This window comes from Bubalus bubalis, chromosome 18, assembly GCF_019923935.1.
Source record: "Bubalus bubalis isolate 160015118507 breed Murrah chromosome 18, NDDB_SH_1, whole genome shotgun sequence".
NCBI classification, from domain to species: Eukaryota; Metazoa; Chordata; class Mammalia; order Artiodactyla; family Bovidae; genus Bubalus; species Bubalus bubalis.
In genome coordinates, this window is record NC_059174.1 from 23,865,984 (window position 1) to 23,879,466 (window position 13,483).

Here is a 13,483-nt window from a genome sequence, read left to right on the forward strand (position 1 = left end):
GTGCTTTTTTTATTTGGAGTTGATGCCGTCACCAACTTTTCTGTTTGGCCTTCTGGAGGAGTCCTAAGTGTGAGGGTGATCTGCAGCATGGCAGTGGCCCCCGTCCTTGTGTTTTCACGGCAGGTCACCGGGTTCATTGCCCAGAGCCTGCCTCACCCCGTGACCTCAGGGAGTAACTGTTGAGAGTGACCGCTTCTGTGGCCTCTTTGTTTCCCTGCAGGCTCATCAGATTCAAGAGATGTTTCCCCAGGTGCCATACCACCTGGTACTACAAGACCTCCAGCTGACACGCTCGGTTGAAATAACAACAGACAACATTCTGGAAGGACGGATTCAAGTACCTTTTCCCACCCAGGTAAACTGAGGGTTCAGGCATGACAAGTGAATTCTGTCCTCACCAAGGTTTAATCTTCTAAATTAACTTTTTAGTTACTTAACAGCTGAGTATCATTTACGACTTGATGAAGGATTTCTGTAAATTCCCTAACTTTCCAAATTATGATTGAGAACAGACTCATCCAGGAGGCTTGGCTGAAGACAAGGACACAAACATTTGGCTGATTTTTTATGCAAATGTATACCCCAAACCAGTTTGCCCTCACCAGTCATAGTATCAGTTCACTTTTCGACAAGGATTGGCAGTCTTTTTCTAGCAGATTGAAGTATTTTAGGCCTTGCAAGCCATGCATTATCTTTTGTAACTTCTTAATTCCATGCTGCAGTGCTGAAGTAGCCATGGACAATATGGAAATGAATGTACGTGACTGTGTTCCAGTAAAACTTTATTTACAGAAACCGCTGGAGTAACTTGTCCTATAGGCTGCGGTTTGTCAACCCTGGCCGTGGGCGACAGCACCCTTTGTCCTCAGCTGGCTTTGCACATCAGTGTGGCTTTCCACTGGGTATAGTTCCTCTCTGTGTGAGGCTTGTAGTTTTGACTTTTTAAAAAAAGGTCCTGTCTCCTGGCCCATCATAAAACCTCTTTGATGGGTACAAGAAGTATTGACATTTTATAGACAAGCTTTCCAGCAGGACCAAGGAATGAATATGTGATTAGAGTATCATAAGAGCTTCCCAAGTGGCGCAGTGGTAAAGAATCCACCTGCCAATGCAGGAGATGTGGGTTGGATCCCTGGGTCAGGAAGATCCCCTGGAGGAGGAAACAGCAACCCACTCCATTATTCTTGCCTAGAGAATCCCATGGCCAGAGGAGCCTGGCGGGCTACAGTCCATGGGGTCACAAAGAGTCAGACCTGACTAAGTGGTTGAGCCACATGCAGGCTATCATATACCAGAAAATTACTCAGTTTTTATATACCAAAACATGGAAATCTGTTAGTAAAAATCTTAAAATGTGAGAATCTTTGAAGAGGGAATAAGCCTGGAATTGGTAGTCGAAGGGGTTGAGGTATTAGAGGTGGCTCTGTGTTCCTTACCTGTAGGAACTGGCTGTGGCTCTGGAAGCAGACTCTGAGAAGGCTTTGGATGCCAGTAGTTAATTTGAGAAGTGTTCTGGGAACCATGCAGTACTTCCCTGGTGGCTCAGATGGTGAAGAATCTGCCTGCAATGCAGGGGACCTGGGTTCAGTCCCTGGGTTGAGAAGATCCCCTGGGGAAGGCAATGGCTACCCACTCCAGTATTCTTGCCTGGAGAACTCCATAGACATAGGAGCCTGGCGGACTGTAGTCCATGGGATCGTAAAGTTGGACATGACTGAGTGACTAACATTTTCTGGGAACCGTGGGAAGGAGTCTAGGAAACACAGGCAGCAGGTGGGACTGTGAGGCGGGTTAAGGACTTGTTGTCCAGCAGGTCAGCATCGAGGGTGTCTAGAGCTTGGGGCCACTGGAGGCTTCTGGGATCCAGTGCAGAATTCACGTGCCTCCTGAGGGAAGAGGAACCGGGGTGTTTATACACCAGTTCCCATCAGTTGTCGGCAGAGGGCTTCCTCTGAGGAGCGCAGAGTTCCCTCACACAGCCAGAGTGAGTCCTTGGGCGATGAAATACAGAAGCCAGCCAGCCGGCACCGAGGGGACAGGCCTGCAGGGTCCCGAGGTGTCTGCTGTGTCGGCCAGGGTCTCAGCCTGGTTGGTAGGACGTCGAGGTGGATGAGATGACCGTGCAGGGCTTTTCCAGTGTCCTGTCTGTCCTGCTGTTGCGTTTGCTGTTGTCGTGCAGTTACTATTACTGAAAGGGAAATTAAATACTGATAACTCTCGGACTTAGGCCTCGGACTCCTTTGTCGGGTCATTAATCCAGCATTCTCATGTCTTGGATGCCGGGGATTGGTTGAACTCAGCCTGCTGGGGCTGTAGCCCCTCCCCGCCACCCCCAGCCCCACCTGTACCTGTTCCTTGAGTTCAGAGCGGCTCTGCATTGTCTGTGCTGCTGTCTCTCTTTCAGCGGTCAGAGAGCATCAGGCCCGCATTGAACAGCCCCGTGGAAAGGCCAAATGGCGAGCAGGAGGACGGAGAAGCCTCTGTTCAGGTAAGGCCTGTGGCCTAGAGAGCGTGGAGGAGTGGGGTGGGCACCTGGCGGTGGGCTTCGTCCACCTCTGATGTTGGTGTGACAGCGCTCGAGTAGTGAGCAGGCCGTGTGCCAGTCCTGTCTCAGCATGTGAGGCTAACAAACCTCACTGTGCCCGGGTGTGGCCGGAAGCCCAATCCCTGGGGACCGTCCTCAGGACCTGGAGGAGAAAGGGGCCGTGCTCTCCTGGCCGGGCCTGCCACCATGAACCTGAGTATAGCACTAGGAAGGGTGTGGGGGGCTGGGCCCAGGACTTGGGGTGACCACGCAGGCCCCACTCTCCAGAGCCGAGGTCATCAGGTTATTCTCCCCTACACCTCTCTTGTTGAGCTCAGCATTTGCAGGAACTTCCACACATTTCACAAACAGGAGACCCCCCGGGATGGGGGGAAGCATGGTTATCTTAGGAACCAAATCTGTCTAGATAACCACTCTGGGTGATCTGGGGTGAGTGCCCCCAACCGAAAACAGCTCCCTTGTCCGGGGTGCAGGGCAGAGGTACCTCCACCCCGAGCTCTTCACCGCACAGCCTGGGGGTGCCAGTTCACATTGGTTTTCTGTAATTCTCATTTGCTTATCGATGACCATACATGCTGGAAACTTTCTTAAGGGACTGAAAATCCCCAAGCAACCCTGTCTTTGCATTTCCTTGTGTGTGTGAGATATGTGGGGCTCCCCACACAGGGAAGAGGTCTGAGGACAGCACCGCCTTCCCTCCAGTGGGAGTCAGGGCTCTGGAAGCAGCCGCTTTCACCTCATGTGTCTTTCCCTACAAACAAGAAACACTAAAAACTCCTAAGACTTCTTCAGATCTGTTGCTGAGTTAAAATGTTCATGTCCAAATCTGTAGCTGGGTTGTGCAGTGTTTGTAAAATAGTGTCTGGCTTCTGAAGAAGGGGATCATTGCTTTTCCAGGTTTTGTAGCTGGCTTAGCTCTGATTTAGATGCTGGGCTTACTGGGTGGCCTTGTGGGTGGGTACAGCACATTCAATTTGTCTTGATTTCCCAACTTTCTTTTCAGAGCGAGCCTGAAGGTTTCTGACTTTTTTTTTTTTCATGTAGTGAAAGGAAAGTACTTGTTTCACAAAGAAGCTTGCTATATAACACTTTTGGCTGTTCTCAGGAAATAATAAGTTCTTGGAAAACAGACAGTCATAACACCTCGATTTAGCCCAGTTAGCTGATCAGCTCTGCCCATTAATTCGAGGCCTTCCCTCTGCCCAAGCTCAGGCCTGCATGGGTCAGGCTTGGAGGCCTGTGGGGGCCTGCGGGTGGGCTTCCATGCCCTTCCTTCCATCTCTGCCTCCACCTCCACTCATCGGCTCTTCTTCCCAACTCCTCTAGGATCAGACTCAGGAGGGGAGAGGGTTAGGATGGGCCATGTGACCCCAGGGTGGGTGGATGGGTGTGTTACAGCTGTTATTTTAGAGATCTTTCTGTCCTGTCTAGCACCAGAAACCTTGAGTATTCTTCCTTTGAACTTGGACTGTCTTTCAACAGCCAGCCCTTACTTCATGGGGCCCCCTCACCCCTTCCAGTGGTCCTCTTGGGCAGTCTTTCAGCAGCCTTGGGCTGGATCCTCCCGTAGGATCCATGTCTCCTCCCCAGAGCACACACAGTGGTGCCTTGCGGTTGACGTACCTTAAAGTTGCTCCCATCAAAGCCTTTTTAAAATCTGCTACAAACCAGTTTCTTCCTGTTAGGCTTCTCAGGTGTGTGTTAGTCATCACCGGCCCCCACGTCCCCCAACGTCTAGGGCATGTAAGTCAGGCCCCAGGATTCTCTTGAAGTTCCTCCCTTGCTTATCTGAGAAGCTGGAGAAGCGCTCCCACCCGAAACTCTTAAAAATAGGCCTTTCAGCTGCTTGCTCCTCAACTCTGTCTTTGCCTTGGGCTGATGCTGGCCATCCTGGGTCTGGAAGCACGAGCAACATAGACGGCCCCTAACTGAGCCTGTGGAGGGCCTTGGACACCGCCTGACCTTCACAGCTGCAGCTATAATGGAGAGCCCCATTATCACATCCTGTGACTCAAGCACAGTATCTCATGTCTGTTTTAAAAAAGATACTAAGAATTTACCCTTCTTATCTGCCTAGCTGTTCTCAGAATCAAATGAGGGTATAAAATTTGTGCAGTTCATGTGGTAAGACTTGTTGAAATTTTAAAGCTGTAAGTAGTGGTGAACAGAAAATTCCCAGAACAAATTAGTCGTTAACTTGTGTGTCTTCCGAGAGTACAGTTTCAAGGTGCTTCTGTTTTCCATCTAGTAATCTTTCACTTACTCCCCAATGTTAAACATGCCATGGTGAGTCAGGCCCTGCCCATCAGGAACCCATGTCTGCTGACATGTGTTTGTCGGTCCCTGCCTGGCAGCCTGTCTCCTTTGGGGTCTAGAAGAGCATCACGAGGGGCTCCAGTCAGGTGGGGAACTGGACTGCTCATGGCAACGCCTTGCTTCCTGTGTCCAGACCGAGCGGGTGCCGCTGGACCTCAGTCCTCGGCTGGAGGAGGCACTGGACTTCGGCGAGCTGGAGGCGGAGCCCAGTGAGGGGGAGGACTTTGAGGCCCGGGGCAGCCGCTTCTCCAAGTCGGCAGACGAGAGGCAGCGCATGCTGGTGCAACGCAAGGATGACCTGCTGCAGCAGGCGCGGAGGTGAGCGGAGTCCCGGGGCCTGAAAGCCCTGGCCATAGATGCCGGGTTTGGAGAGCTAGCGCCTGTCACCTACAGTTTCCAATTTCAAGTCTCTGTGGAAAAGCCAGAGGATCTGGTAATACTGGGCCACCCGGTAACCTCTTGCCAGTGCTGCCAGCGTCCCCGATGGGCACTGCAGCAGCCAGAGGATCTGGTAATACTGGGCCACCTGATAGCCTCTGGCCAGCGCTGCCAGCGTCCCTGGTGGGCACTTTCACCTACACTCCCATGGTTAGCACTTCTGTGCCAGCGTGGTCTAGACCCTGTATGTTAGCTACTTTCTCATCCTCTTAATTCTAAGAGGGAGCATGGTGATTATCCCCATTAAACAGACTTGAAGCTGAAGAAACCAAGGCCTCGAGGGCCTCATGCCAGCCTGGTGCCCAGCTCCTGAGTCCTCCGTCTTGGCCACTCTGTGCATGGCCAGCCTCGGAGCACCGGCCACATCCCTGCAAGGCCCAGCCCCGGGTGGGGGCAGCCAGAGGGAGAGTGTTCTCTTGACTTGGCAGGCACTTGGTAGTTAAACATTTGGTGACAGGGCTGGGATTTTGTTCCCGTGGGTGGGTTTGGTGCCCAGCGCCAGCCTGGTGAGTAGGGACTTCACGCTGTGTGTGTTAGTTGGGGGGGCGGTGGGGGGGCGGAGGAGAGGGAGGGGCTGAGCAGCCTCCACGGCAGAGACCTTCTGCCCCTCCATTCAGGGTGGGGTGTCTTGTTTACGGGTGGTGCTGAGTGGCAGCTTCGTGGCCTGATGGGGAAGGGGGAATTACGGAAGCATGTTGTGTGGTTTTGTGTGCCTGCCTTCCAGAGCTCCCTGGGTCCCTCACGTGCACCTTTGGTTTTTGGTAGGCGTTTCTTGAACAGAAGCTCTGAAGATGACTCGGCCTCAGAGAGCTGCCTGCCCTCAGAAGGGACAACCTCTGACCCCGTGACCCTGCGTCGAAGGATGCTGGCCGCTGCGGCCGAGCGGAGACTTCAGAAGCAGCAGGCCTCCTAGCGCTGCCTTGCCTTCCTCGGCTGCCTCCGCCCGAGCCGCGTGCCCGGCCTGCTGAAGAGGCCTGTCCCCAGTTGTGCCCGCTGTGTGAAGAAGCGGGCTTGACTGCATCACCGCTGTATAAAGCATGTGGTCTTAATAGTGTTTGGACAGCTGACAGATTTAATCCTTTTTTGTAATACTTTCTATGTGACATTTCTCTTCCCTTAGAAACACTGCACATTTTAACTCTAGGCATGATCTCTTCTGCATTGACTGGACTTTGGAGGGGTGGGGAGGATCAAGAGGAAGTGGGCAACCAAAGACCTGAAGCAGGCAACATCCATGACTGCCTTATGCAGAAGTCATAACAGATGCCGGTGTCTTTAGCTCCAAATGTGGCAGGAAGTGTGCGTGCAGCAGATGGGGTTGGAGGCAGGGGGATCCATACAAAGCAGCATGCAGATGGACAGCCAGAGCCTGACTCCACACCACTGGGGAATTTCTGCTGTCCAGCTGCTGTTCTTAGTGAGGAGGCATTCAGAATGTCAGAGTGAGGCCAGAGCTACGGGCTTCTGGACCCCTGGGCCGGCGGGGCATCATGGAAAAACCGTGTTTGGTTCGATACCTGGAGCAGAGCAGGGGAAAGCCCAGGGATGTGGCGTGATGGGGTGACAGTTGTGTCCCAGGACATCCAGGACTTTCCGAGCCCTGTCCAGAGCTGGCTTTACTTCAGTTAATGCTGGTGCTCCTCCATCTATGAGTATGCCCTGCGTGTCCATCCTCTCCTCTCTGTACTTCATTGTCCCCTGCCCACCTGCCCCCAGACATGGGGAAGGTCAGCACTGACAGGGTTAAGCAGCAAGCTTTGGTTCATGGTTTTAATTCCTTGGTGAAGTCAATTAGGCAATGCCAAAGGCTGTGGGTTTGGTCTTTGGGGATGGGCGAGTACTTCTTGGAGGGCTTCATTGAAGAAATAAATGATACCTTTTGTATCTTTCTTCCGTGGAGCCCTTCATTTTCGTAACTGTGTTGGTTAAAAGGTAAGGTGTTGCGTCCACCTGCCTTGGAGCAGACCCAAATCTGAACTTTTTCAAATCCTTGACAAATTCCACTTGAAGGGTTTGAAACACGCAATCATAGCTTACACAGTTCAGTTTTATGTCCTACTGGATTAAGGTTTTTTTTTTTTTTTTAATGTTTGAAAGCATAGTTTTATGGTAGTCCTTTTGGGAAGAATCCAGTATTACCTAAAATTGGCAAAGTTAAATGTATTTTACATAACAAAGTTTTTAGGATGTTGAGAAGTAACTGAAAATAGAGCAATGAGTACGTGTTTAGGCTGAGATAATTTATTTCAATAAATCTTTCAAAAGCCTTATCTTAAAATGCTGTTAGTAAATTTCTGTGATTTTTTTTTTCTTTTTAAATTTGTTTTGCTGAGAGCATAGCTATTTGTTTTTACTGTAAAACAACAATAATAATAATAAAAAGCAAACTGTCCTAGTGTGGTGTTGTGTGTGGCTTGGTGCTCAGGCAGTTTTCTTCAGAAGAGCAGAAATTAGGTCGTGTTTTGATTTCGTGTGTTCTGTTTTGGTTGCTGGGATTTTCTTTATAATTTTGTGTGTGTGTGATGTGCACCTTTAAAGATGACACCAGTTCCAAGTGTTCTTATGTTTCAGATGTGTGAAAAGGGAATGTTTTGGAGTCAATTTTAGAGGGTCCTGAGACAATGGAATACAACAGCATGACAGTGATCACAGGAGAGACATGCCTCTAAAACGAGCCCAAAAGAGAAGTCCTAAATTCACCCTGAGATTTTATACCTGCATAGGAAAGGATTCTGTGCACTTACTGTCTCTTGGCTTCTGTCACTTCTTGGGGATATCTGGGACAGACTAAAGGCAAGGGCAGGATGCTAGGCCAGCCCCCCAGTTCCATGGGGTGGCCCCCCGCCCCCAGCCCCTTGGCTGTGCCAGCTTCTCCAGCATGCTCGCTGTGGAGGCCAGGCAGCTGGTTCAGGTTTGTAAGCAGAGGGCGTTTGGGTGCTCTGTGAATGGTGGTGGAGGTGCCCTTGCCCTCTCTGGGCTCTTCTGGAAGTGGTCTCCCTCACTCCCTTCATTTTCTTTTGACCCTTTTGACATCTTGGGTTCCCAGTTTGGTTTTTTCCCCCTCTAATTTTGAGGCTTTGATGTACCATAGAGATCCATGATCTTCGTGGATATTTTAGTTCTGTTGATGTGAATTCTGGGTGTGCAGGTGGCCGCATGGACCTGGCTTCCCACTTGAGCTGGGTAGACGTGTGCTCTTTGATCTTTGGCCAGCAGATTTGGTCCTCTCTGGTAAAGCTGAGAGCTCTGTGGAGCAGGGCCTCGCATGCACAAGGAGCCCTGGCCCTGCTGCCCAGCTAGGTCAAGGGACAATTCAGCCTGCCTGCCTCTGGACACCTTCATCTCCCGTCTCCTCACCCCTTCTTTTTCTTAGGAGTGGTTCTGAACCTGACTGCACATTAGAGTCACTTGGGGAGCATCTGGAAACCATGACGCATAGGCTCCACCCCCACATGTCTTGTTCTAATAATTGAATTGGTCTTTCCCTGCACGCTTTCATAGCAAAATGCTTCTGGATTCCATTTTAAGTAAGGGCAAAAAAACGTCTGTTGTTTTTAGCTACAGAATTCACAAGCAAATTGGGCAAGGACCCTGTTACCCTATGGCTCCTTTTTTGAGAAATTCAGGTGATGCCACGTGTAGAAATCATGGTATCCTTCAGCCTTTCATCTGTAACTCACCCCCCACCCCCCCAGACCAGTGTCCTGAAGTCAAGCTTCTCAGTCAAGTCCTGAGAGCGCAGGGTTCCCATCAACTGAGATGGTGCGCCTCCTTCTGCAGATAAGTTGTGTTGAGGGAAGCTGGTGGGAAAAGCCCTGGGGGAGGGCCGGGCCTGGCTGGCTCACCAGCAGGCTTGTCCTGGCTCAGGAGCTCCTGGATCCATTCTTTGTAACAGAAGGGGACTAGCCTCATTACTCCACGATCTCTGCAGCAGTCAGTATCAGCCCCTACCCTCCATCCTCACCAGATTTAAAAGGCCACTGGCAGTGCCAGGGAGAGGCCTTCCTGGGCTGCTGGTGTGTGGAGGATTCTGCTTAACTGACCTCACCTAGCCCCTGCCATCTCCTGGGTGGAGCGCTTGACTGCTTGGCTACTAAGTGAGCCAAGGACATGACACAAGGATTTTGCTGAGCTGTGTTCCCTCCAGGTCCCAGCCTCAACTGACTTGCAGTTTAATTGCAGCAGAAACGTGGCAACCCAGAGGAATCGAGAACCGACTCCGTGCGCCAGGCTGTGCTGGTCTCAGTCATCCCGTGTGTTAGGCCTGCTGGGGACTGCTGGCATCCAGGTACAACAGGGGAGGCTTTTCAAGACGTCCGACTGAGTGTGATGACCCTTTGGGTGCAGAGGGCTGGGGCAGTTTGGCCTCATCCTTGGGACCACCCATTATGCTGTGGTGGAGCCCCGGGGTACAGGATCACATATTAGGAGACTTGGGATTACCTGCCCTTCCAATGAGGGGGTGCTGGATCAGGAGGAAGGGGGCACTGAAGGCTCGAGTGGCCCATTCCTCTACCTGCCCTGCTCCCAGGTAGCTGCGCTCAGCCGGTTCCCCCTTGATGGCAACACTGGCACAGGCGTGGGGAAGGTCCAGGATGAAGGGTACTTAATCTGGCACTCACAACCCTACGCGCCAGCCTCCCAGTCAAGTCCCTCCTTCCCTTTCCTGTCAGAATGAAGCCCGAGGGTGAGACTCAGGAATACAGACAAACATTCTCTTTATTGAGCTACACATGAATTTTCCATTAGTCAGAGAAGTAGACTGGCAGTGTGTAAGATATCACAGAAACCTCACCGATTGGGAATAGAAAGGCTTAGAAAGACCCGTGGGCTTTTTTTTTTCTTTTTTTTCCTTTTTTTTTTTTTTCCAAGTTTTTTTTTTTTTTTTTTCTGCATTTTAAATTTTTTGTGTTTTGTCTTTTTGCCTCTTTATCTGAAATGGCTGTGACTGGTCTTCTTCAGCAAATATTGTCTTAAAAGTGAACCGTGAAGAGGTTTGGGGTTTGGATACTAGTCAAAGTAGAAATGACATTGGACTGATCATGAGAACTGTGGCTTTCATGTAAACATTACATTCCATCTTTTTTTTTTTTAATTTTTTTTGTGTTTTTTTCCATCTTGTGGTATTTAAAAATTTTTGTTTTTTATCTGCAGCACAAACATCCCCACATGAGAAAGAGCGAACACAGGTCACTGAAACAAAGGAAAAGGTGGAGGGGTGTGCGCACGTGCGCGCGCGTGCGCACACACACACACACACACACACACACACACACACACACACACGGAGCATCCATCTGAGAGACAGAGAAGCGAACATGTCAGCAGGAAAAACCACAACCCGGTTCCCAAAGACTACGACAGCTGATCTGGTGTGTAATGCATAGTGCTCATCAGGACAAAAAGAAAACCAAAACCTAAAACAACTAAAACTAAAAAATGATAAAGGGACTCTGTAGGAAGGGAGTGAGGGGAAAACTGTTTTCTACTGGGCTCTATTTATGTATATGTTCTGTCTCCTTTGGGGGCGGCTACTGGCCAGTGAGAGCTGTGCTTTATCTGTACAGACCCCGAGTGAGCATGTGGTCTGAGTGGCTCGGGGCTGGGCAGCGGGGAGCTGTGGGCGTGGAGGCTGCACTGGGAAAGCAGGGCCTGAGCACACGCCCGGGAACCAGCGCCCAGGTGTGGACAGGCGGCACCTCTGCAGGTGGGTGGGGTGGGCAAGGCTGCAGGCATGTGTTTATTTCACAAAGGAAAAAAAAAAAGATGGATGAGATGGTGAGTTTTCCTTTATCCTCTTTTTTTTTTTTAACACTACAAAGCACGTGAGAAATGTTCTTCCTTTCCTTTCAAATTCTAAATGTAAAGACTCAAACTAAAGCCGGATTCTACAGCATTCTAGAGAAGTACACAGCCGTCAGTCACTCTGGGTCGTAGGTTAGACAGGGGGCTTGATACAGAAAGGCTGTGTGTCTTAACAAAGGCCAAAAGGTCATGCTACCAGGAGATCGTCAACAGCAAAGAGTCCGTGAAGCAGTCTGTAGAGAGAGAGACAAGGGGTCCAGTCGGACCATTTTCCTTGATTTAGAACACCAACCAACCGACCGACCGAAAAACCCTCCAGCGTGTTTAATGACGTGGGGGTGGGTGCAGGATGGGGCAGCATTGCAGGGGATCCGGAACCCAAGGGAAGCCTTGCCCAGGCCCCCCTGGGAGGCTCAGCCCAGGGACCCTGCCCCAGCCCTCTTGGAGGGGGAGCCTGAGAAGCTGCTTCAGCTCCGCAGCTGACCCTGTGCTGTGACGGCCCCTCCGCTCAGCTGCATGTGGGAAGCAGACCAAGTCTCCCTTTTCTCTGACTCTTGCCTTGTTAACATGAATAAAGAAAACTCAGGAGACAGTGGATTGATCGGAGCAATGATTCTTCTAAATTCCTGAAGTTAACAACCTCCGCCACCCAAAAGAGAAGCATCCTAAAGTTTTCTCTTGTTGCAAAGTATGGGGCAGGGAGACATTTGGGGTGCGGGCCATTTTTTAAAAAAACAGTTTTGGAATTCACACAAGTGCAGGACAGAACCAAGAGCACACAGCCTGAGCAGGTGGAAGCAGAGAAAAGGCTGGACTGAGGCCAGGGCTTTCCTTGCCCTCCCCCTGCTCACAGAAATGGGTGGGTCTCAGAGTGTGAAAGCATGTGGCTGTTCTTAAAAGGACGGACTCCCAAATCAGGACTTGTATCGCAGTGCGTGTCTGTGTGTGTGTACTCGCCTAAGTGCACGCTCAGGTGCTGTCCCAGGAAATTGATGAGCAATGGAATGGTGGTCAGTTCTGTCTGAAGCTCTTTCTAGTACAGACTAAAAAAACTTTAATATATATTTGTCTATATATATAAGGTTTGTTATGCCTTTTTAGAATTTGTTTACCAACTTGCATTTGTTAGTGGGGAGGGGTGGGGTGTGTGTGTATGTGTGCAAGCTTTTCTGTGAGTGCTGGAATCATTACCAAATAGGTTGCTATACAGGACAAGAGGTCAGTACAAGCCGCAGCCCCGGAGGTTGTTGGCAATGATGATGTCGGTGACGGCGTCGAATACCACCTGGATATTATTCGTGTCTGTGGCACAAGTCATGTGACAATAAATTTCTTTGTTGGGTGAGCGGTTTTTGCTTTCAAATTGTGCTTGGATGTAGGCGGCGGCATCTTCATAGGTGTTGGAGCCTGTAAGGAGACACAGCAGGGGGTGGGGGGAGGGCCTGGTGAGAGCGGGCTTGGGGGTGGGTGGGCTGGAGACTCAGCCGTGACCTTCTCCAGGAGGCTGCCTGGGGCCCTCCTCCAAGGCAGAGTCGCAGCTCACGTTAAAAACCACACACAGCTGAGCGATTGCCTGGCTTTCCCAGGTCTTTCCCTCTGTGTTCACAAGCGGTCCCCCCACGGGCCCTGGGCAGACAGTGGCCACAGGCTAGCCCTCCGCCCTCTAGAGGAGCACCCTGAGGCCTGTGGGTCTGCCCTTCACAGCACTCAGCCCAGGTCCAAACCAGTCCTGCTGCTCCTGCTGCAGCTGTTCTGGGTGGGGTGGGGGCTCTGGGCGTGCAGGGCGCCATGCCTACACTTTCCTCAATGCTTCCTCCACCGGTAGGGCAGGGACTGTCTTTAAGCAGTCCCCATGTTTAAAGTGAGTGATCAGGACGGGGGCATGGGTACCCTCCATTCCCAGGTGGGAAGTTTGAAGGGCTGGTGGTGTTATAATACTAACTGGGGCCCCACTGGCCTCCCAATTCCTTGGAAGTCCTGGCCAGGGTCTGGTGGGGGTATCTGGATGACGTAAGGGCAGTTTGCCCACGAGCTGCAACCCAAGCCCCATGTCTCTATTCTGTAGTTTTCTATCAATGTTAAAAAAAAAACATGGACCAACCCAGAACTGCCTAAAAGCCTGTCCAAGTATAGTTGCCCCATTTTCTTCAGTGCCCCTAGGAGCTGGCCAGCATGGAAAGGATACAGTCTGACGTTAAGGGTGGGCGGCTACACCTCCTCCACCCGCCTTCAGCTGCTCTAGTCTCCAGTGAGTCACAGGGGGATCTGCGGCTTGGGCGCTGGCAAGTGTCTGCAGCCAGATAATTAAATGTGAGGGGTCAGGGCTAAGGGGTGGGGACACCCCTGGGTGGGGGTCAGGACGGAGACCAGCTCCAGACA

General features: G+C 51.1%; 2 protein-coding genes across 3 annotated transcripts in view; one reads left to right on the plus strand and one right to left on the minus strand.

Annotated features, from left to right (window-relative positions):
• The window catches only part of AMFR (autocrine motility factor receptor), a 45,506-nt gene extending 37,815 nt beyond the window's left edge, over positions 1–7,691 (plus strand). The window contains exons 11-14 of the mRNA XM_006053661.4: positions 221–355; positions 2,405–2,488; positions 4,995–5,179; positions 6,065–7,691. Coding sequence (XP_006053723.1) covers positions 221–355; positions 2,405–2,488; positions 4,995–5,179; positions 6,065–6,212 — 552 coding nt within the window. The 3' untranslated portion in view covers positions 6,213–7,691. The remainder of the gene's footprint in view (positions 1–220; positions 356–2,404; positions 2,489–4,994; positions 5,180–6,064) is intronic.
• Positions 7,692–10,000: 2,309 nt separating this feature from the next.
• GNAO1 (G protein subunit alpha o1) overlaps positions 10,001–13,483 on the minus strand; it is a 180,789-nt gene continuing 177,306 nt past the window's right edge. The window contains exons 8-9 of one of the 2 annotated variants that reach the window (XM_006053658.4): positions 12,296–12,511; positions 10,001–11,337 (exon numbers count right to left, since the gene is read on the minus strand). In XM_006053658.4, the coding sequence (XP_006053720.1) occupies positions 12,324–12,511 (188 nt within the window). In that variant the 3' untranslated portion in view covers positions 10,001–11,337; positions 12,296–12,323. Of the gene's footprint in view, positions 12,512–13,483 lie in introns of both variants that reach the window. The other variant, XM_044931877.2, reaches the window with a different exon arrangement.